Here is a 22,685-nt window from a genome sequence, read left to right as displayed (position 1 = left end):
GATCTACAAAGTAGATACATTCTGAAAGGACTCTGGCTTTAGACGTAGATAGACTTTGTGGTTGATTCATTAGCAGTATTGCTATGATGGTCACTGCTGTATGTGTGCAAGGGCAGAAACAAGTTCCAAACTGTCACTCATATACAGGTTCAAACTCTTAGGAAAAACTTTGCTGTGCACAGTTTCACGGGGTTGCGTGCTCTTTGTGTGCTCTCCTCAGTGAAACATCACATGGCTTGCTTGCATAGTACACCCTGTGGGAACCACGCATAACGGCTATCTAGAGATAGCATCACGTGCTGCACAGTGGCGGTGCATGTGGCCCACCTGCACGCTTTAAGCCTGCGCGCTGCCCAGGGGAGAGGTGCCTTGGCCGCCAAGAAGCATGGACGATGCCACCCGCGTGGCCAACTGCGAGATCATGGTCACCGCCTCACACCCCATGTCCCTGTGCCAACCATGCCGTATGAGTCATAGTTTAAATAAATCGTTGTTTGTTTTGATTTAGACCACAGGATCGAATTGCGTCAGCAGCCAGGTACTGTAGCCACTGCGCCACCACGGTGGTCCAAATTGCCCTGACTGCACCCACCGCAGGGCAAAGGCTCTCCCATCGTTCACCCAGTTCCGTGCTTGCTGTGGCCACGTTATCCACGCAAACTTCTTAATCTCGTTCACATGCTTGCCTTCTCTTGGAATCCAGTCTGCTACTTTTAATGACCAGCGGCAATCTTGCCTACGCGCTACATGCCCTGCCCATTTCTTCTTCTTGATTTCGAGTAAGACGTCCTTAATACCAATTTGTTTCCTGACCTACTCTGCTCTCTTCTTGTCCCTCATTTATTTATTTTATTTATTTTTTGCTTAATTTTGCTGCACAAATATATATGCATTCTGGAAAGGGGAAAGACAGGAGGAGAGGGAGAAGATTTTTCTAGCCCATGCGCAGATGCCCCGATTTGTCAAAGTACGCTCAACTACAGAGATATTTAATCTCTCAGTCTGTTAGTGCTACCGATAAGGAGCTGATCTGCAACATGGATGGCAAAGGCTTCATATATCCATGGATCTTAGCAAGGTGCGTGTTGGGCTAGTTGGTACTCCATTTTAACAGTTAAATAGTGCAAACTTCAGGGACGAAAGACAGGAGAATGCGACACACACAAGCGCTATCTTCCAACTGAATTTTATTAAAGAAAACACATGAATATAAAGGGTAACACCGCGCCTGTGCAGCTTCACGTCCACGTAACCACATTCACCCTAAGTGATAAGATTCACCTCTCTAAATGCACAACACCAGTTCCATAGAAGAAAAAAAATTAATAAATCACATGCCACTATCTTGCAATGAACCCAAAAACCCTTTATATTCATGTGTTTTCTTTAATAAAATTCAGTTGGAAGTTAGCGCTTGTGTGTGTTGCATTCTCCTGTCTTTCGTCCCTGAAGTTCGCGCTATTTAACTGTTCAATTCCACGCATCACTGTGTCAACCTCAACTTAAGTTGAACCCTTTTCATAAAACTCCAGGTTTCTGCCGCATAGCAAAGTATCAGTAAGATGCAGCTGTTATATACTTTGCTCTTAAGGGATATTGGTAAACTACAATTCCTGATCAAAGAATGTGTGACAGATGCATTCCACCTAGTGATGCAGAACTATCGGTAAATTGACTATCGATAGTATCAATAGTTTCTTTGAAACTATCGATAGTGTAAACAAACTATCGATAGTGCTACTATCGACAAACTATCGATAGTGCAATCGGTAGTACCATCGTTAATATTACTATAGCGATATTACTGCCACGCGCATTCATTGCTTTGTTTTGACGTATTCGGGTTTCACCCACAAAGACTGTTAGCAACGTTTGACGCAGACCGTGCCGTAATCTTTGAGAAGCTTCACAATTGCTTGAGATCATTCAGTTAAGATTACGCGCCGGAGGCAAATAGTCAAGTTTATTGGAGAGCTTGCGCGAGCACCAGCGATAACGCTGAAAGGTTTGATGACTGCTGTATAAAGGACAACGCGTTCCATCGATGATCAGATTACTCAACGGCTGACGACTGCTCCCGCCGCTATCAGTGCGCAGCATGTATCGCTTGTATTTTGAGTTTTGATTTTCTGGGCACAAGTTCGCCCAAATAAAGATTTCCTTATTTCCCAGTCTTGCTGCAGCATTTCTCATCGTCACAACCACGAGACAATATTTTCGATAGTGGTGTGAATAATGATGCGGTTGCTGGCCGGCTATATTGCCATAATAGTTGCGATAGCCTACTCCTTCGCTTAATTTATGAGCATTTTTGGCAGAGAAATTAATTATTTCCGCAGTGATATGGCGGAAAATAAAATCGATAAATTCGTATTCGAAAGCAACCAGTTACACCTTACAATTACTTCTTGATATTTTTCTTATTTTGAAATCCTAAAATGCAATATCAATTTGAAGCCGCGCAGTCCCACCAAGTGTAACGTCTTCTATCCGCTACAGCTGAACAGTTTGACTTTATGATCATGTGTCCGCAAAGCAATCAGGTGAAGAACACAAGCATGTCAACTTTCTTGCCCTTCAGCCTGCTCCTCCGGCTCTACTAGTATGTACGCGCGCGGGGAACCAAGTTTATTCTGCAGTGAGTCCGCGCTGTTGATTTTATACTATCGATAGTACCATCGAATTTTTTACTATCGATAGCGCTATCGATAGTATTTTCACCATCGATAGTTCGATAGTGAGTCAGCTATCGATAGTATCGATAGTACCATCGATAGTTCTGCATCACTAATTCCACCCCATTCCTATTCTTCTAGTTACTTCAGTCTCGGACCTATGGTCAATACCTGCTCTAACTAGACTTTACAACTTCCAGTGCCTCACTGCCTATCGCAAAGCGTTGTTCTCTTCCGGGACAGTTGAACATTACTTTCGCTTTCTGCATATTATTTTCAGACCCACCATTCTGCTTTACCAGCCCAATTCAGTAATCCTGCTTTGCAATTCATCCCCTGATTACAAAACAAGGCAATGTCATCAGTGACTAAGGTATTCTCCACTAACTCTTCCTAATCCAGGCTCTGAGTACCTCCAGTAAACGCCCTGTGAATAGCACCGAGAGATCATATCTCCTGCCTCACACCCTTCTTCACTGGAACTTTCTTTATAATGGACTACGGTGACTGTTGGACCACTGACGATTTCTTCCAGTATGTTTATATATGGTTTGTCTACACATCGATTCCGTAATGCCTGCATGACTGCCGAGGTTTCGACCAAATCAAAATCTTCCTCGTAACTATGAAGGCTCTATAAAGGGTTGGTTATATTCCGTGCATTTCTCTATCACCCTATTGATGGTGTAAACATGGTCTCTTTTCGAGTAGCCTGTACGAAATCCTGTTCGGTCCTCTGGTTGATTGGCCCCTAATTCCATTCGCTATTACCATTGTAAACAGCTTGTAGGCCTTGGAAAGTACGATGATCGGCCTGTAACTTTCAAGTCCTTGACATCCTTCGTTATGGATTAAGGTGATGTTACCATGCTTCCGATATTTTGGCATGCTCACAGTCAAGAGACACTTTGTATATAGGGTGGCCAGTTTTTCTAGAACAATCTGTCCACCGTTTTCAACAGATCTGATGTTACCTAATCCTCACCAGCAGCCTTGCCTCTTTGTATTCCCTCACAGCCTTGTCGTTACTGGTGGGATGTCCGATTCCTCTGGGCTACCATTTCTTCTTCCATATTGTCCTCACTGTCCGGCTACTGTACAGTTCTTTGCAGAAATCCTCAGCTACTTTCTACCTTATCCACATTGGTAGCGACAGTGCCTTTCTCATATCTTAGTGTATACATCTGGTTTTTGTTTATGCCTAGTTTTCTCTTCACTGCTTTTAGGCTTTGTCCGTTCTTTAGAGCGTGCTCAATTCCCTCCATGTTATACCTTGCCATGTGAGCTACCGTATGGCCCTCTCACGCTAGCAGCACGGTGGCTCGCTGTGCGCCATTTGCCATTCTTAGGCCGCCGTGCGCAATCTCTTTTGCTCACGCACGTCAGCCGTTCTTTGCCGTTCAGAGAATGGGTTCGAGACCCATTTTCGCGACACTCTCCAGATGCCAGAGAGCGACATGGCCAATCAGCGAAGGAGGAGCTACAACAGTGCGCCGTGTCGTCTGCGTCTGCTGCAGATTATTTCTAGCTGCTTGCGAATTCTTGCTCCGCGGTGTTCACGTTAGAAGTGCGGATGTCGTCCGTGTTGTTGCCAGACATGGTTCCAGCAGTCAATACAACATTTGAGTCTGTCTGGTATTCAAAAAAGCGTAGCATAAAATCAAATAACGTTCCCCAAGCTGGTGCCAGGTCAAGTGGCGCCAGCTATGGAGGCTTAGAAACAACTAACAAACGTGTAATCTATGTCCTGTGAGATTTCGGAAGCACCCGTCTTGCTAAGCCTACAGCATCGATTATTTGAGTATGGCTAACGGTGCCGAATCGTCACGAATGGTTTGCTGTCGAAGCTTCAGGACATTAATCTAAAGCGAATGGAAGCATCAGTTCGGAGCTTACAAGCTACAGAGCGCACGGGGGCCACTTGATAAGATTCGAGGTGGACAACGACTGTTTTTGGCAGTGCAGCCATGTTTTTCAGAGGCGCAAATGCCTCGCCGGCAAAGCTTGCCATGCACATTGGACAGCTCTCACGTGGGTGGCAGTGGCAGATGTTCTACGGTACCACGCCTTACGGCAGCTTGCTGCTAGCGTGAACGTGCTATTACACTTGTTGCTTAACTTCAAAAGCTCTGCCAGTTCTACTTTGTCAGTTGGGTTCGAGGCTTTCATGCTTTGATGTTTCTTGACGATTTTTTTTTCATTTCCTGGCAGAGCTTGCCAGTGTCCTGTCTAAGGATTCTACCTTGGATTTCTATTGCCATAATGATACTTGTCACATTATCGCTCACTGCATCAATGCTAAGGTAGGCGTCCTCAGTTGGAGGCGAGTATCTGTTCTGGAGCGCGATCCCAAATTCCTTTACTTTGCCTCTTAACGCTAACTGACTGATTGGCTTCTTGTATACTAGTTTTTTCCATTTCTTCAAGTGTAGGCCACTTCGAGACCATACCACCTATGGTCACTACATCGTACTTTGCCAAGAACTTCCACATACTGCACAGTGCCAGTGTGTGCGTACAGTATGCAGTCTATTTCTTATTTATTGTCGCCATTAGGGCTCCTCCATGTCTACCTCCAGTTCTCCCGTTTTCGGTAGATGTTATTCATAATCCCTCAGTTATTGCGTTCTGCGAACTCTACCAATAACTCCCCCCTGCTGTTTCTAAGATCCATGCAAATTGATGGTAATATTTTATGGCAAACATTATTATAACGACTTATGAAACCATGCCATGTGTGTGGATTGACCTAGTTTTTCTAATGAATCAAGTGTCACAATAACGTGTGTCCCTGCAACCCTCGGGCCTGCACTGCTGGACTGCAACCATTATGCATGTCATATCTTGAGAAATGGGAAAAGAAAAGCACGTACCCTAAAGTGGGACAGAACAGCCGCCACTTGCCTCATGGTCTCCTTGTCACCCTCATGATGTGCTCGCACAAATTCGGCAATCAGGGCCTTCTCAATCTCATTGTACTTCTGTGCAATCTTGAAACGTGCCTTCTCAAACCTAGAAAACGAGACACTGTCTGACATGCCATGCAAATTGATGGAACATGCATGCAAGTGCACAAAATGGCAAACACGGCACGACTTTCAAACACATAAGCAATCATAAAAGGGAATGAAAACTGACCAAAATTTATTGCCTTGCAAATGCACTTTTATTGAAATATTTGGTCAGGATGTCAGCCAATTGAAAGTGGCAGCATAACAAATGTTCCCTGTTCGCTAAGCGCACTAGCAATAGATGTACTTTGCTTTTCCCGTGCCCCCACGCACTATGTACCGCGTATGATGAATATGTTCATGCACTTTCTAAGCTGCTGTGTCGCGGAGATGTTGAAAGCAACCCCGGTCCCGATAAATGGCAAAAAGAAGTGCTACCGATGTTAAGAGAACTAAAGCTGAGACGGGTAGGCTAGCCCAGGGCCAAGTTGATATCTCTAATGTCGCAACAGCGCAGAAGTCTTTCGAAGAAAAGTTTGTCGCAATGAATACGCGAATATTGAAAATCGAGGCCCAATGTGACACAATCGATAATGTAAAAGAACGGCTCAATCTAGCAGAAGAGGCCGTGAAAACCTTCAAGCAAGCAAGCACTGTCATGAGGTCACGCCTTGACGACATTGAAGACAGGGCACGTCGTGATAACCCAATCTTTCATGGTATCCCGGACGCTAAGGAATCGTGGATACAACCGAGGAAAAAATTGTAAGCCTTCTGACGCAACATGTCGACCCGAACATAACTGATGATGTATTGAGCGTGCGCATAGGTTAGGTGGCAGCTACCAAGAAAACAGGTGTAGACCTGTCATTGTCAAATTGAGCCGTTTTTAAGCTTCGGCAACAAGTTCTTTTTCAGCGAGCAAAGTTTAAAGGTATTGATGTTACCGTCACAGAAGACTTTTCAATAGCCACACAAGTTGCACGGAAAAAACTATTTGAGTTTGCAAACTCATTGCCACAGTCACCAGCCTTCTCAGTTCGGCATGATAAGTTGTATGTAGGTAACACTTGCTGCATTTATGACCGTGCAACTGATGGTATACTAGAGAAGCAAACTCATAAGACTACAACTCCCATTGCAAACGACAGTGCCACCCAAGATAAGCCATCGGGTATTCGCAATGGACCCGCCTTTAGTACTCGTAACCGCAAAAATAATGCAAATTCTGCTCATTCCAGTTGTTCTCACAGTAACAATTATCTGAGCAGGAAATGCACGTGACTGCTCTTTTCAAAGTCCCTGTTCTTTTTTCCAACAAAGGAGCATTATGAAACACAGGATTCCGCTTAATTCTATCATTTCCTCAATGGAGGCAAAATTAGTAATATTAACCAAGACATGGCTCAACTCAACGGTGGAAAATACAGAAATTTTCCAGACTGACCTGACGTCACATATGATGTGTATTGGTGTGATAGAGAAGGTAGACAGGGTGGTGGCATATTGATAACCGTATCTCAAACAATTTCCTCTTTTCAAATAGAAATTGTGCCCTCTCTGGAAACAGTCTGGGTTGGTATTTCAAGTAAGGACACAAAGATTATATTAGGCATATGCTATCGTCCTCCAAACTATACATCATCATTCGTCGATGAATTGCATGACGTTCTCGGCTATGTCGTCACTCGGTATCCTTCGTCACCAATTTTTCTTTTTGGTGACATGAATTCTCCTAACATCACCTGGCACACTGGTGTTGTTCTGCTCGACCCCTTTTCAACACAATCCCAACAGTTCCTAGATTTTTGTAACTGTTTAACTTCACCCAGGTTGAAACGAAACCAACAAGGGTAACTAGTGAATCGTCTAATACATTAGACCTAGTTTTGTCAACACATCCAGACTTCATATCCCCAGTTATCTATCTTCCTGGTCTGAGCGACCATTTGGTGCTACATTTCGACATCACCATGTCTTTTTCACGTGGAACTGAAGAAGAAACAAACCTCCGGGCTACTGCAATACAGATTTTGACGCCATTAACCAATATGTACGCGTACTTAGACACCTTTCGTTGCAATTTTTGATGAGAGAATGTACAAGGGAACTGGGATCTTTTCAAAAACCTAGTTACTAATCTCACCAATGCGCACATGCCCCTTCGAGCATACGGAACAACACAAAAAGACCGTGGTATATCATGCATCTCAAACTTTTGTCTAATGAAAAAAGTGCCTTTTCCGCACAGCCAAGTTGCAAAATACTACAGATCGCTGGTAGCGTATCAAAATGCTGAGGCAGAATACGTGGAAGCTGTACGTGCTGCTAAGAATCGTTCCCAAATGCATACGTTGCCTGAACTGTTATCAAGAAACCCCCGGCAATTTTGGAGCGTTATCAATTTTAACCAAAATGTGGATTTATCAATCAACGATGACTCTGGTGAACCGCTACCAGCATTTGAATGTGCCGCGTTAATTAACATTTTTTCGGCCAATTTGTTGTGCCATGACTACTGCTCAATGTTTCCTATCACTTTTGATTCTGTGGGAATTGCGAAGTTAATTGACACCTTAAAAACATCCTCATCATGTGGGACTGACAATATCAACTCAAAGTTTCTCAAACAAACAAGCGCATATTCGTCTCTCTTCTTGTGCAAGATTTTGCAGCAGTCACTTGACCAAGCAACCTTGCCGCTGGACTGGAAGGTCGGTAAGGTTTGCTAATACACAAGTCTGGTAATAAACACTCCTCTCTTAACTATCGGCCCATTTCACTAATGAGCATTCCGTGTAAACTAATGGAACATGTACTGCACTCACATATTGCAAAATTTTTAGAATCGAATTCATTTTTTACATCGGCCCAACACGGTTTTAGGCGTACGTTTTCCTGTGAAACCCAGTTGCTTCTTTTTCACTCATCACTTGCACACCATTCTTGATAAACAATCTCAAATTGATTGCAGTTTCCTGGATTTTGTAAAATCATTTGAAAAAGTCAATCACGCTTTAATAATGCATAAGCTCTCCTCTCTCAACCTTGACTCGAATGTACTGGCATGGCTCGACTACTTCCTAACAAACCATCTTCATACGTCACTGTTAACGGTCATGACTCGCCGGAAATAAGCGTAACATCGGTGTACCACAGGGGTCACAGTCTTGGGACCACTGCTGTTTTTAATATATTAATGACCTCCCTAACTGCGTCTCTTCATCCGTTCATTTATATGCCGACGACTGTGTGCTTTACAGAGAAATACGTACCAGTGATGATAAGAACATCTTGCAGACAGACTTAATAACATTAGGAATTGGTGCGATAAATGGCTTATGAAATTAAATACCAACAAATGCAAGCTAATGACGGTCTCCCGCCAGTTTAACAACTCCTCAACATACAAACTGGGTGATGTTTATCTTGACCACATGTCGTCATACCGGTACTTAGGCGTTACCATTTCTTTCAATCTAACATGGAATGCCCATATTAACGTCATCACGAACAATGTTAACTGTACATTGGGATACATACGTCGAAATTTTAGCAACGCCCCACTTTCCCTGAAGATGCTTCTTTATAAAACCCTTGTGTGCTCGAAATTGGAGTACGTTGCTGCAATCTGGAACCCTCACCACGAAAACTTAATTAGGTACCTTGAGCTAATTCAAATAACGCTGCACGTTGTATTCTATCGGATTATCACCGTACATCAAGCGTAACAGCAATGAAGCCCCATTTGTCACTGCCACCTTTATCACTACGTCGCAAGTACTTCCGCCTTTGCCTTTTCCATAAGACCTACCATCATCCATCACTGTGTAGTGAGCTCATTACGCCTCCCACATATCACTCCTCTCGGAATGACCACGAACACAAGGTTAAAAGTACTTTCTGCTATACAAACACATTTTCTTGCTCCTTCATACCGGTCACATCGAACGACTGGAATCGGCTACCAGGCGACATCGTTTCCATCTCTGATCACTCCCTCTTTCGTCATTCTTTACCAGCTCACCTACTTCGCGATAGCTCTCCTTAGTCATCCGATCTATTCCCCCTCCCTGCGAATTTCTGTCTTCACGTGTCAAGATGCCGGCGTTTTCCAGCAGATTCTTCATTTTTTGTCTGTGTGTCATTTCTCTTACTTTCACATTTCCTTGCTGGTACTGTATAATTTTACCACATTCACTATTTGCTTTTTGTGATTTTCTTATTTTTACGTTTCACTTTTGTTGCGTTTCATTGAGTAGAGATGTTATTTGCTTTAGTCTTGTTCATGTATAAAATAGCACGTTTTGTTTGGTTGTTTTGTATTTTTTATGTTGTAACCCGCTCCCCTCTGTAAAGCTTCAGCGATTGAGGGCAACAAAATAAATAAATAAATAATAAATAAACTTGATATTAGAAATGACATGTAAAACCGTATGCTAAAACATGATAAAAAAACTAGGCATGTGCGAATATTCGAGCACTTTGAATTCAAACGAATATTACAGTATTCGAATTCGCTCCGACTCAAATTTAAATTATTCTAAGTTTCAAAGTATTCGAATGAACGAATTGACATATGTGGTGTTTGTTTTCTAAAAGAGCCAAGTGCACTTTAACTGAAACAGAAAAACGCAGTTCTTTGCTACTGACAATATGGTCGGCCTGGCCCAACAATTTTTTTCCATTGTGCTTATGTCACCAAAATACCTCAGATATATACATGCAGCTGAAATCTATATAGCCCACTATCGTCGATATTTAGGAGTAAAATTTGGATTTGGCTGTTATAGATTGGAACACTCCATTGGGGCTTGAATTAGTTTATAAAAGTAGTCTAAATTGCAGTGAATGAACGATATAGGAATATTATGTGAGAAAACTAACACCATCCTCGTGCTTCTGTCAGTGCCGTCCTTTGTTGCATGGGCATAATGGTGATGACTAGACTTGTAGAGTGAGTGGTCCTTCCAGGCAAAAGGCACACCATTTGGACTGTCGGCAGTGTTTTCTGGTTCTTGGCCTCTGTAGAAGGCCTTCAGAAAATGCTTCAGCTCTTAGCTCCTTATATGCCATGCCATTTCAGAGCACTTGTTCTTCTTCAAGGAATAGATCGGTGCCCCATATCTTCATTTTAGTTGTCTTCTATTTCACCGTCTTGGAGCGAAAGGACATCATACTGTAGCGCTAAACTCAAAAAGAAACACTAACATTCATCATCAGAAGTAAAAAAATCGGCCTCTTACTCTTTGTATTTGAATTTTGCCCTACGGCATCATGTCCTTCAGTAAGTACCAACTCAACACCGAAAAAACTAATTAAGGAACAAAAGCACGATAGGAAAGCAACTATGACACAAATGAAAGATATTGGATGCGGCCACGTTGGTTGTTTTGGTAGCGATTGTTGATGCACTGCAGGTTTGATGTATCTGGCTCAGTTTGGTTCAGACAGGTGCAGGATTTGGCTAATTCTTTATTCGAAACCGTTTTTTTTTTTAAGTTCATGTTACAAGCAGGAATTGCCCCATTTTGATTACAAGTGTTCTAAAAGTGAAAGATACTTTGGTGTGCTTCATGTTTCCGTGAAATTTAGCCTAGTTTCGGTTTCTGCATTTGGCCCTTTTAGAAAAAAAGAAAACGCCACATACTATATAAACTGCATGTGACCCCCTGTAAGGGTGGTTTCACTGCAGTGGAGGAATGCTATGCCGTGAATACACCTATCTAGAGGAAATCCCCGCTGCGGCAAAGCCCCACTTCAAGGTTAAATGAACAAATTACCCTCACATCGATTCACCATTTGTGTAAGTTTAAAAGCTCGTTAAACCGGCTTATATGCTCCAAGTACCGTAAATTTTAAAACGTAACATATTTTATGGGTTATCACTAGCATTCTACCGAAAGTCAAATCCTGCTACTATTCAAAGTTGCTTCTACTTTCTTTGAACCAAGAAGAATGACATTTGCACATGCCTTGTTTCAGTTTAAAAAAATATTGTGCAGGTTAGTTGGGTCATGACAAATATGCTAATTTTTCTTTATAATAAATGTTATATATTATACTATTTGAATTTGATTTGAAATTATTTGACCAAATCACCATTCGTTTCGAATTCGCTTTGAACCTAAAATTACCTATTTGTACATGCCTATAAAAAACCATAGTTTCTCACAATAAGCTAGAGGAGAAACTGGTTCTTTTACACTGTTGTGTGCATGGGAATGCTGGGATAAATGTGTCCAGAATGGCAATATTTACGAAGAGTCCAGACACCTCAAAGATGGCTAGAAACCTTCCCTGTACCACAATGGTTAATTGTGTACTGAAGTAGAAAAAAAGCTAGCAGAGAATAAATAAGCATATTCTCATACGAGATAGAAACATGAAAGCGATTCTTTTGGCTAGGTTGGTGAAGCGCTGGAGGGGTGCCGTGTTCCCTAGGAGTCTTATAAGAACGAGGCAATGCAGAGGCATTTACATGATTTGGTATCCCCAAAGTGGTGTTGACAACATTACACATGAAAGTAACAGGCTAGCACCACATTAAAGACCCACCCATGGCCCTTCCACCACAAAACCCCACTAATCACCTGAACCTCTCCTCCTCCTTCAACTTCTGTGGAGGCCCAGTTGATGTGGCGAACAAAGACCCTCCAAGTCAGAAGTTCATCTGCTGCATGGTTTCTACTGCAGCTGTCGGCGCCATTGTCAGTTCCAGTAGGAGAGGTCATGTGTTTTTTTGGCATGGCTTTTGCAGACGCCGGACAAGTATGCGTTTTCACATTAAAATGTAGTGCGAAACATGGCCAAGCAAAAAAAGAAATCCTTTTGCACGGTAACCCATAGATATGGCGGCAGTGCGCTGTCCACTGCGTGAAAATGAAGCTATGCAGCCAGCTGTCACGCAATGACACGGGTGATGTAACATGCGGTAATGCCACGAACACTCGATACTTTGCCGCTTTCCAGGTGATACTGATGAATTTTATATCACAGGCTCATTTCATGGCACCAAGACATATTTGGAAAGCATGTTTTGCAAAACGAGTTCATTGAGTATGAATCCGAAACCACCTTCATGGCATTAGCGCCAGCCGACCACCAGTGAGAGATGTAGTGACATCGCCATCGCAATATGGTAACAGAACACATTTTAAAGTTAGTCGACACAGGCTGATTTCGCGCTTGATTATGGTTTGTCTGCTTCAAATTTGTTCCCATACAAGTGGAAATGGTGACACACCCCTTTCATTATGAAAGCTCCTATCAACGAAAAGTTTTTTTGCACGTTGAGGGCAGCTGTGTCGCGTCTGTTCTGCGTGCCCAAGACCTGCGTTCATGAGTGGTGCAAATAAAGGAAGGAAATGTTCAGCTGCATGTTGACCAGATACACTTTCTGCAGGCTGAAAATGAGAAAATATCCGGATCTCAATGACAAGCTTGCAAGTATTCTCAAGCACCTCCGTGTACACAGAGCTTCTCAAAATAACGGCCCTTGAAACGACACACGATCCAGGCATACCCAGATGTGACCTTAAAGAAGTGGTGACAGAAAATTTGTGAACCTCTATTTTTCCCTCTTAATCAGTGGCTGCTGGCTCGTTAATAGCGGCAACTAAACTCATTTGCCCCAGTGCGAGACGAATGTTTAATTATATGCTCGTATGTTACAACTGGAGGCAGTTTTGATTTCGAAGAGCACTCGGTGGCTTCATGACGTTGTCGGCCTACTGGTAAACAAATACTATCAGGTGACCGCGAGAGCCAGTGATGTCACTGCCCGGCTTCTGCCATGTTGTCAGCGCTGCTGTTTCGTCTGCTGTGTTCAGCGTTGCGAGTGCTCGTTTCCTCAATCGTCAAACTACATTGCTTATCTAGTGCGGCGATGGACAAAAGAGCTGGGAGGAGTGTAAAAATCGGTCATAGAAGCTCGATTCACTTCGCGAATCTCGCCGGTGGCTGCAATTTTGTTCTTGTCGTTGTCGTCCAACTGAGGCAACGTTTCCCGTGAGGCTTGGAGCAGCCGCAGCACTAGATGTGCTGAAACATTTTCACTTCGATCATTTGTAAAGCAGCAGGTTGGGATGACGAAGGAAGCAGTGAAATCACAACATTGGCACAGTGTTTATGTGTCACATGCGACGTGATGTAGACTTTACTGACTCGTATTTAGATTGGGCAACGCAGCGCTCTCAAGGCATACCAATCCCACGTACGCATGTCTTAACGCCGTAGCAGTTATATGTCCGCTACGCAACATGATCCCGGCAGGGGAGAGCTTTAGTTTGTCTGCAGACTTTCTAACGTTTGCGGATACCTGGTTACCGGAGCTGGTAGCGACATGTTATGGCATTTTGTCCAACTACAATAATTTTTGTTGCGTTTTCTCCGTAGCAATGCTGTTCTTGTCGCAAAAAAGCAATGAGAATACTGTGAGTTGCTAATTATCTCACTGCTAATGCTTCACACAGAGTCAGTAAGCGGGTATGTCGCTGCAGTGTTGTATTGTAGGTCTCTGGTTATGCTATGCATCATCAGGTGTCATCACCAGCGCTGTCCGTCTCGTACACACCTCCGGTAACCCGGCCAGAACTCGTGACGTACGTGGTATCCACTCGATGTCCACATCGTCTTTTGCTTCTATTTCTGATCCGGCACTTTCACGAACTTGAAAACTCAATTAGAATACTTTTTAGGCTGTATTTGTGGCTGATATTGTACAGATGGCACTTATATGCACCCATTAGTGTGATGTAACAGTCAAATTGTGTCCGAATTTTTGTGTTACCACTCCTTTAAAGCCAGCAAACCAGGATCAGCGAACGAAAGGAACTGCCAGCAGAATAAATTTCACTTTCTCTGAGGGTGCATTGTGCTTGCCTTGTTTCTTCTGATCGTCAACAAAGCAGTACGAAATAGTTTTAAAAGATCTTGTAACATTACGCACAGATGTGTTTTTGTTTAGAACTGTAAGAAATTGGGTGTACGTTACATCAATTAAGTACGGTATAAGTACATGCTGCGCTTCGCACTTTTCCACTTCACTTTTCTAGTCTGTGCGCAGTGATTGAGCTACCTTGTTTAATATAGCGTCAGGGTGTGGTGAGGGCCGTTAACCTTTTGATAGGTCGAAGTATGCGAGAGAATTGGGTTTAATGTGCATCATTTAGAAGTGCTGCGATTTAATTTTAAGCGAAAGAAACCGTCATACTGATTTTCTGGAAGTTTCAATACTTCGAACAGTAAATTCCGGGTGAAAATCGAATCGAATAGAGAACACTATTAGAAAAATATTCGAAAGTTTGAATATTCAACACCCCCCTACTAATTAAAGCAAACGATCACAAACCAAAATTTGCTGTCGTACTCATTCAAGGCCTGTGGCCAACACGGTGTCACACTCTGTGGCAAGAACAAGTAGGTGAAGCGTTCCTTCCTGTCATTACCATGCTGGTTCACATTGATGACGATGGCGATGTGACTGTGCTGCCTTGTTTTGGTTGTCCAGGAATGTCACTTTTGCTCCTTTGCATCGCATTCTGTTTGCCACTTTACACTCTGCACACTCCAAGGATTGTCCAAATTACTGGTTTGCAGCCAAATTGACTGAATCAATGAGAGTTTAATGCTATTAAATTATGCATACACTTTCTAGGGCCACAGAACAAGTTGGAATTATCCGATTTGCCAAATTAACACAGGCAGAAATTAACGAGCTTATATATATTACATATATGGAACCCCGATTATACGACTTTGAGGGGACCACACAAAACCGTCGTATAATCCGGGCATCGTATAATCGAAAAACTAAAAATATTGGCAGTGGCAGTCAGCTTTGCCCAAAAAGGGAACAGACCGCCTCAATAGCCCATGACAAACCCTGAGGTCCTCCAAGGATGGTAAATTAAATTATTTTGAAAATGGCAGCTAATGGCAGCATTACTTAGTTAAATGAGGTGTGAGCGATAGTTATCCTTAACTTTAAGATATCGAATCCAACGTGCATCTTTCTCCCAACAATCGAGTCTAAAAAGTGCCTGCACGTGAAAATGAACCGAAACCGCGTCGGCAACAGCCTACAGTCAGAAGAGTCAGACACACTGTCATCGCAATCACATAATGGCGACAGAGCACGAGCAGCGCCTCCTCTAGAAAGATGCCTGCAACGTCGCACGCTTTCCCATGGGGACGGAGGTTCCTCGTAGTTCAGTGCTTTCTCCGCAAGGAGCGCTCACAGCCGACACTACTACTTTCGCTGGATTCGGAAGTGACGCCATCGCAGCCGGCAACACGGCTGCTTGGCCGCTTCGGCAAGCATTGCCTCCGGGATGGCCGTAGGCAGTGCTTAATCTCAGAGGCTGCAAGGTTTAAAGCGGGCCCCCGCAGCGAGCGCTCGCAGCTGCCACTGTTTGGGGGAGCGGAGAGAGAGAGAACAGGAGAGGGCCGGGAACCAGCTCTTCGGCTCACGTCGCAGGCATCTTTCTAGAGGAGGCATTGGTTTGCGTAGCATGTTTGCGTAGGATGCTTCCGTGCGCGACTGAGCTGCGCGCATATTTGTTCCCTTAATTGTGAAGTGCAACTGGTGATGTCCCGCTGTTATTATGAATGTCCACGTCAAGTGAAAGTTATTTTGCACTGTAAAAATAGCTGCGTCGCATCCTTTTGCGTGCTCAAGGCCTGTGACTGCGAGTGCCGCAAACAAAGGCAGATCAGCTCAGGTATGTCGACCAGGAAAAGTTTCCACGGACCGAAAACGTGAAAAATATCCGGATCTCAAAGATGAGCTTTACAGCCAGTTGGAGCTTCTCCGTGTGTACTAGAGAGCGCTTGTCTAGGTAACGACCCTGGATACATGCGATCAAGGCGTATCCTGAAGCTATCTTAAGCCAGGGAAACTGGATCACAGAAGCACATGAACTGCCTGAGAATAAATTTTACATTCTAAGAAGGCATACTGTCTCACTCTCTACTTTTCTAACCGACAACTAGGAGAACTTAAGTTCTTATTTTACACCCTCGGGAATATTTTTGTTGCCATCCGATTCGAAAAGAAGGTGGTGCTAGACAGAATCGAAAAGTCGTCGTAAGATGCGGGATCGGCGTAAAATTGTGTCGTATAACCAAGGTATTAAAACATTATTTCTATGGGGGTTTCGCCGGGACCAAACCGATTTGTCGTAAAATGCGGGTCGTCGCAAAACCGGGGACGGATAATCGAGGTTCCACTATTGTTATATAAAGGTTCGATTTCCATAATTCGATGACGGTGATGTTTCTAATTGCTCAAGAAGCTTATTTTATATATTTACAACTGGGTTGGAGCAGAGACCCTTTCGTCCTTCCTTGTTCGAATTTCTCTCGTCTCTGCTTGGCCACTCTCTCTTCTTGTTAGCGGTGCCATCTGGTCCAGCAAGGGGCAGTACGAGTCTGGCCCTTATCCCGCTCACATCCCCCGCAGGTGTCCCAACCTTTCCAGTGGCAAGGCAGTTGTCGGCCAGAAACCCCGTGACGATTCAGGTGAAAGGGAAGATCTTATGTAAGAATCAAAGGACTCTCCAGCCACGCTTTGTCTTTAGCTTTTTAATTTAACTGACTGCTGTCGAATATGTTTACTTTTAAATGTATACATGTGTGTGTCATTTCATCTCCTCCACCTGTTTGAGTCCAGTGCAGCACGAAGGCCCTCCCACACTCTCCAGTTTACCCGTGCGAGTCGATTTCATTTTATCCCTGCTAACTACTTCACTCCATCAAACTCTCTGCCTACCACGACTGCATTTCCCATTCCATGGTAACCTTCTGTTGCTCTTACTGTCCGCCGGTTGTATGCCTACGCATTACGCCGCCAGCCCAGGTCCATTTCTTTGCTTGATGTCAACTAGAATATCTGCAACCCTTGTTGTTCCTCAACCAATATTGCCAATCTCGATCTCTTAACTCTTTCCCTACCGCAGAGAAAATAGGTGTTTTTTGTAGGTTACACTAGACCTCTGTTGCTGAAGGAACTACTGCACCTAATATTTTATGTAATACATCAACGAAGAGCAGAATGAGTGAACTTTTCACGCATACAAGTTTCATGAACAAGATGTATGTTATGCAAGCGAAAAGACACGCTTCCATCTAAGAAAAAATATAACATGAATTATGAGATATACAAAATGTACTGCCATCTAATAGACACAATCTCTGAAAAATTCAAACTTTTTCACTGAACAAGTCTTTCCCTGCAAAAATCTTACTACAATTGGGCATGTGCAAGCGGCAAAGCAGTTCCTCGGTGTAAAGCATAGCGTAACGTCATGCAGTAAACTCTTGTTTTCTGCTTGATTTTTCTAGTTGCACTTGCACTGCTTACAGTTTCCATCCTCTCATCTCATGGCCTGAAGCAGAAAACGAAGCAGACCAATGTTTCGGGCTGGTTTGCATCGCCATTGCCTTCATGGCCAAGTCCAACCAAAAAACAGCACCCTCAAACTTGCTGCTGCTCGTTAAATCAATAAAATCAGCTGCAAACACACCAGAACACCGATATCTGCAATCTTTTGAAGCGCACGCATTGCATCTATCGGCGTCCATTTTTGCTTTCCCTTTAGACGATCGCGCAACTTCAGAGCACATTCAAAAACCAAGGCCACATGGGGAAAAAACGAACGACATAAAGAAGAACACTATAGTCCCTGTCACAACAAATGGGCATCAGGTGTCCGTGAACGGTGCAAAATGTCTCAAAAGCAGCAATTCAAACTATCGATAGCGGGCTATTGATGCCTTATGGGCGTGGTACGGAAAGAGAATGTTATTCCCATTACAGTCAAACCTCGTTACAACGAACACCACATTAACGAACATTTCAAATTAACGAACTTTTAAGAAATCCCGTGCCGAGCTTATAGTTTCAATGTAAAAATATTTCACTACTACGAACTCCAGAATAACGAGCATTTCAGAAACGATCGTTATTTAATTCCCGTGTAATCTTAACAACACCTCAGTACTACGAACTTATATCCCGAAATGCGAGGATTCTTAGATTTCAGTGTAGCAGACGACGCAGCACAAAGAGCGGATGCCCTCCCGCAAAAACCTGAGATGGCGCGGGAGGCAAAAGACGCGGGCGGAGAACTTTTTTTTTTTTTTCCTCCGTTGCGGAGGCGACAGCGCATCAGGTTTTGTAAAGGCCCAACCGCATGCATTGCACACAACTTTCGAGCGAAGGCGACTGCGACAAACAGGCTCCGTCGCGCTATCGCGAGGGAGCACCCACATGTTCGCGACGAGGTGTCACGGTTGCTCGATTGAAAACTATTGCGTGCACGCAGGCAAATTACGAAAAAGAATTACAGAGTAGATGAATGACAATATGCCAAATTTATTATTGTCTTGTTTGAGATAAGGATGCCATAAAAGCGTTTCGTGACTTTCTTTTTTCGCAATCTTATGTTTAACCGCGACAGTAGTATCTGCTGTGATCCCATGGGGCGCCCGCAAGCGTACGCTGCCTACGCTACATCGCACTTTGCAAACTGCGTTATGTTGGGGTTAGTCCACGAGGCGCATCTTGACAACATTTCCTCTTGCTGTCATAAAACGTTTAAGAAAAGCCGCAGCGCCTCACATCGTTGCTTCACAGGGAGAAGGGCCAGGCTAGTGAAAGAAACCCACGTGACCAGTATGGCAAATTGAGGCGCCATCCATTGACTGGGATCAGAGTTAAAATCTGCGTTCCGTCTCTTTCCTCCCAACTCTCTTCAACCCCCTCTCTGGGGGATCAACTCCCTTTCCTGTGGGAGGCGCGCTTTCTGCCGCCTTGCTGGCGCTGCCGACTTTGAAATCCGTTAGAAGTTTCTGTCTGGCGTTGGTAAGGCATGTGTTAGCCGTCGTCGCTCGTCCGTTTCATGGTGCTCGCTCGCTGTGTGCTTGTGCGAAGCGATGTTTTACGACTCGCGCTGTTCGTGCATAGTGCTTTGTTGCTCGAATACTTCCAGAACAAGTCCCGGAATATATGTGCCGGCCCCCAAAAGAACGACAGGTGAGAGTGCGTGCCCTTTGAGTCGCAGTTTTCATTGTGTCAATTTGAATTCACGTCCATACCGATGTTCTCTGCAGTGAGGCTTCAGTAATGTTTTCAAAAATGACTGATTTGAAAAGGGCACGATGCTGCGTTTAAATCGTTACACAAACAAGCAGCGGACATGAAGCCCATGCGACGTAACTATAGTTACAGGTTTACAACTCTCACAGAACCGCGTGCTTGAGTGTGTGCTTTGCATTTGTCTCGGTTAATTACTCGCCATCGCCTATAACCACGTTTGTAAAACATTAGGTAGATGTATGAAAACTTGTGCTGCTCTGAGACAAACAAACGAGTTCACTTTTGCACGAGTCGACGGCGCTCTTTATCTGATTGAAACTTGCCCTTTCTTCAGGGTGTATTTCGGAACACAACACAGCTGATCGGTGCGCCCAGAGAAAAGCTGAAGAATTGCAGAATCGGAGCACTTCAAGAAGAGATGCCATGAATCATCCGATATCAGCCATTCACTTTCTCCGCGTTTATCATCACTAGTTATATGAAAATCAACGTTTTGGAAATGTAGTCAATAAAGTGCGGCCAATATTAGTTGTGTTATATGTGGAGTTCATTTTGACATCTTTAAAATGATCTTTACATTATTGTTCTATTCTTAGGTATTTCAACTGCTGTCATTGTTTTTGCATTCCAGGAATGTTCAATTTTGTTATTTATAATAATTTTGTTCAATATCATGCGCATATATCAGAAGCTGTTCTGCAATTTTGTCAGTATAAAATTGTGTTTTTGAATATGTGCCCTAGGTTATGTTCTGTTTTTTTATTCCGCTGTTCTTTAAGTTCTTAACTTTGCCGAGAACTTTCGTGTTGTTTAGTCATCATGAACACGTGTATGGTAATCTCCTGTTGATAACTTCTTTTAATCACCTGAGCCTGTATCGCACCACATTTGATGAAAATGTTGATTTTCGGAAACGAGGACAATAAAACGAGACCAAAGATATTTTGTGTTGCGAGTGCAAGTCATTCTTTTGCGTTCTGGCACATGTTGCACGACTGCAGTGTATGCAGAATGCTGATTGCAAATTGCGCACATTCAAACGCGCAACAAACGCGCGGCGCAGTACGCGCAGCGGATGCAAAAAAAAAAAAAGCGCCCGGCGCGCTGCACGGCGCAGCACGGACTAGGGGTCATAAAAGAAAGGAAGAGGGAGCCCGCGCACGCAAACAAAAAAAAAGAAAAGAAAAAACCCGGCGCGCACGAGGGAGCTAGGACAGGAGGCGCGGCTGGTGTAGTGTTGAGTGTTGCCATGACCGCATACCGTGTGCGCCGCCATTCTGCCATTCGAGTCTCTGAATCCCAGCTGCCAGGATATGAACTGAAGGGACGTTTGGCGCTGCCAGCGCTGACGTCATGAATTAAAGGGACTGTCTACCGCTTGGAAAAATTTTTTGATTGTGGTGAAAATGAGAAGATCGTTCGTCACATCGGCGGCAACGAGCGCGCTTTCGTACCATAAAAAAGAATTATAATTTTAATCTGATGTTGAAAAACCGTGAAAGAATGACCGCTAGCGTCACCCAACAGCAAAGTGGTCGCAGTTCCCGCAATCTATAGGGTGATAGACTATCCACGCAAGTGGACTTATTTTGCTTAAAAACAAACATGTAGAACTTGAGAGTGTATTTTCCGCTCTTGAAACAGCTTTCGATTGCGTCAAAAAGTAATTTTTGCTGTATTTGTTTTATCTCACGCGCCCAAAAAGACGCTTGGCGGCGCTGCCGACGCCGCCGCTTTCGAGTTCGTCTGCTTTAACACCCCACGCTGGTTGTACCGTTACGCTGCACTGTCGTTAGGATGTATGACGCGTGCTGCGCTGTGAAGGCACGCATTTATAATCGCTACATCAGTACAGGAGTTTCGTTACATCGTTTGCCTGCAAGACCGTTACAGAAAACGTCTATGGGAAGATTGCGCCGCAGTGCTAAAATAAACGCATAGACTGCAATCATAGCAAAACGAGTGTTCTGTAATCGTATAATAAGGCTTCATTTAACCGATGGTGCGCTTTAAAACGACTGTTACATTCATTGCATTAGTGTTCAGAGAAAAAAAAGAAATCCTACAGAAATGACATGTGCTTTCGGTTTTAAGTCTTACCGGCACTACAATCGTCAGCGCCCCTACAGTGTTGTGGGGCGTATTCACACCAATGGAAGAAGACCGAACGCAGATCGAAAAATTCTGTTTTAAAATTTTCTACTCACTTTCCAGAGAAACCACTGCAAGGTTGGACACTTCAGACGGTATGCTTTCGAATGCGCGGTACAAAACAGAAAGCGATGAAGGACGGTAGACAGTCCCTTAAGGCGTCCTATGGGAGGTATACGGAGTAACCTCCCCCTGGAAGGGCTACCTCACACACGACGACATGCACGACGACGATGCTGACATTGCAGCAAGCTACCACCGAAACATCAAAACAAACCGTCGATCAAAATTAACGCCAAAGTACGGCCGCTGCCTCGCTCTCCGCGTGAGATGGGGCTGTAAAGAAGGTAGCCTATAACTTGCATTCCTTGAAGTACGCGCCGATTGGAAGCATCACGAGCAAATTGCAACCGAAGCGAGGGTCGAGTGCTGCCATGTTGCCGGATATCGTCACGCTCACTTCCGGCCGACAAGCGATGTTTTCTGGCTTTCCAGAAACCTGCGACGCGACAACGACGGCGATGGATGGCCCTCTGCGACAGCAAATCCCGTCGGCCGTCGCTCAAAACTCGCGTGCATGCAGTTGGGCCTTAAAGGATTGCAGCGATGACATGGACGACGATGTCGCGGTAGCACCCGAACATCGCGACGAGTCCGTGTCGGCCACAGATGCGTTGGACTACTTGAGGAAACTCCGCATATTCATAGAAAAAAGCGGAACGGACCGACCGAAGCGGCGCATAAAAATGCGGCGGACGGTCTAGAATCGTTCGTAACGCAGTTTGTGCTGCACCCGTCAAAAAACGA

The 22,685-nt window shown here is 44.1% G+C and overlaps 1 protein-coding gene across 1 annotated transcript in view; it reads right to left on the bottom strand.

Moving 5' to 3' along the window:
- LOC119376826 (exocyst complex component 5-like) overlaps positions 1–22,685 on the bottom strand; it is an 88,880-nt gene that overhangs the window by 43,133 nt on the left and 23,062 nt on the right. Inside the window, 1 exon segment of the mRNA XM_049411491.1 lies at positions 5,549–5,687. Coding sequence (XP_049267448.1) covers positions 5,549–5,687 — 139 coding nt within the window.

This window comes from Rhipicephalus sanguineus, unplaced genomic scaffold (genome assembly GCF_013339695.2).
Source record: "Rhipicephalus sanguineus isolate Rsan-2018 unplaced genomic scaffold, BIME_Rsan_1.4 Seq239, whole genome shotgun sequence".
NCBI classification, from domain to species: Eukaryota; Metazoa; Arthropoda; class Arachnida; order Ixodida; family Ixodidae; genus Rhipicephalus; species Rhipicephalus sanguineus.
Note: the sequence above shows the minus strand (reverse complement) of the source record. Positions and strands in the feature narration are given on the sequence as shown.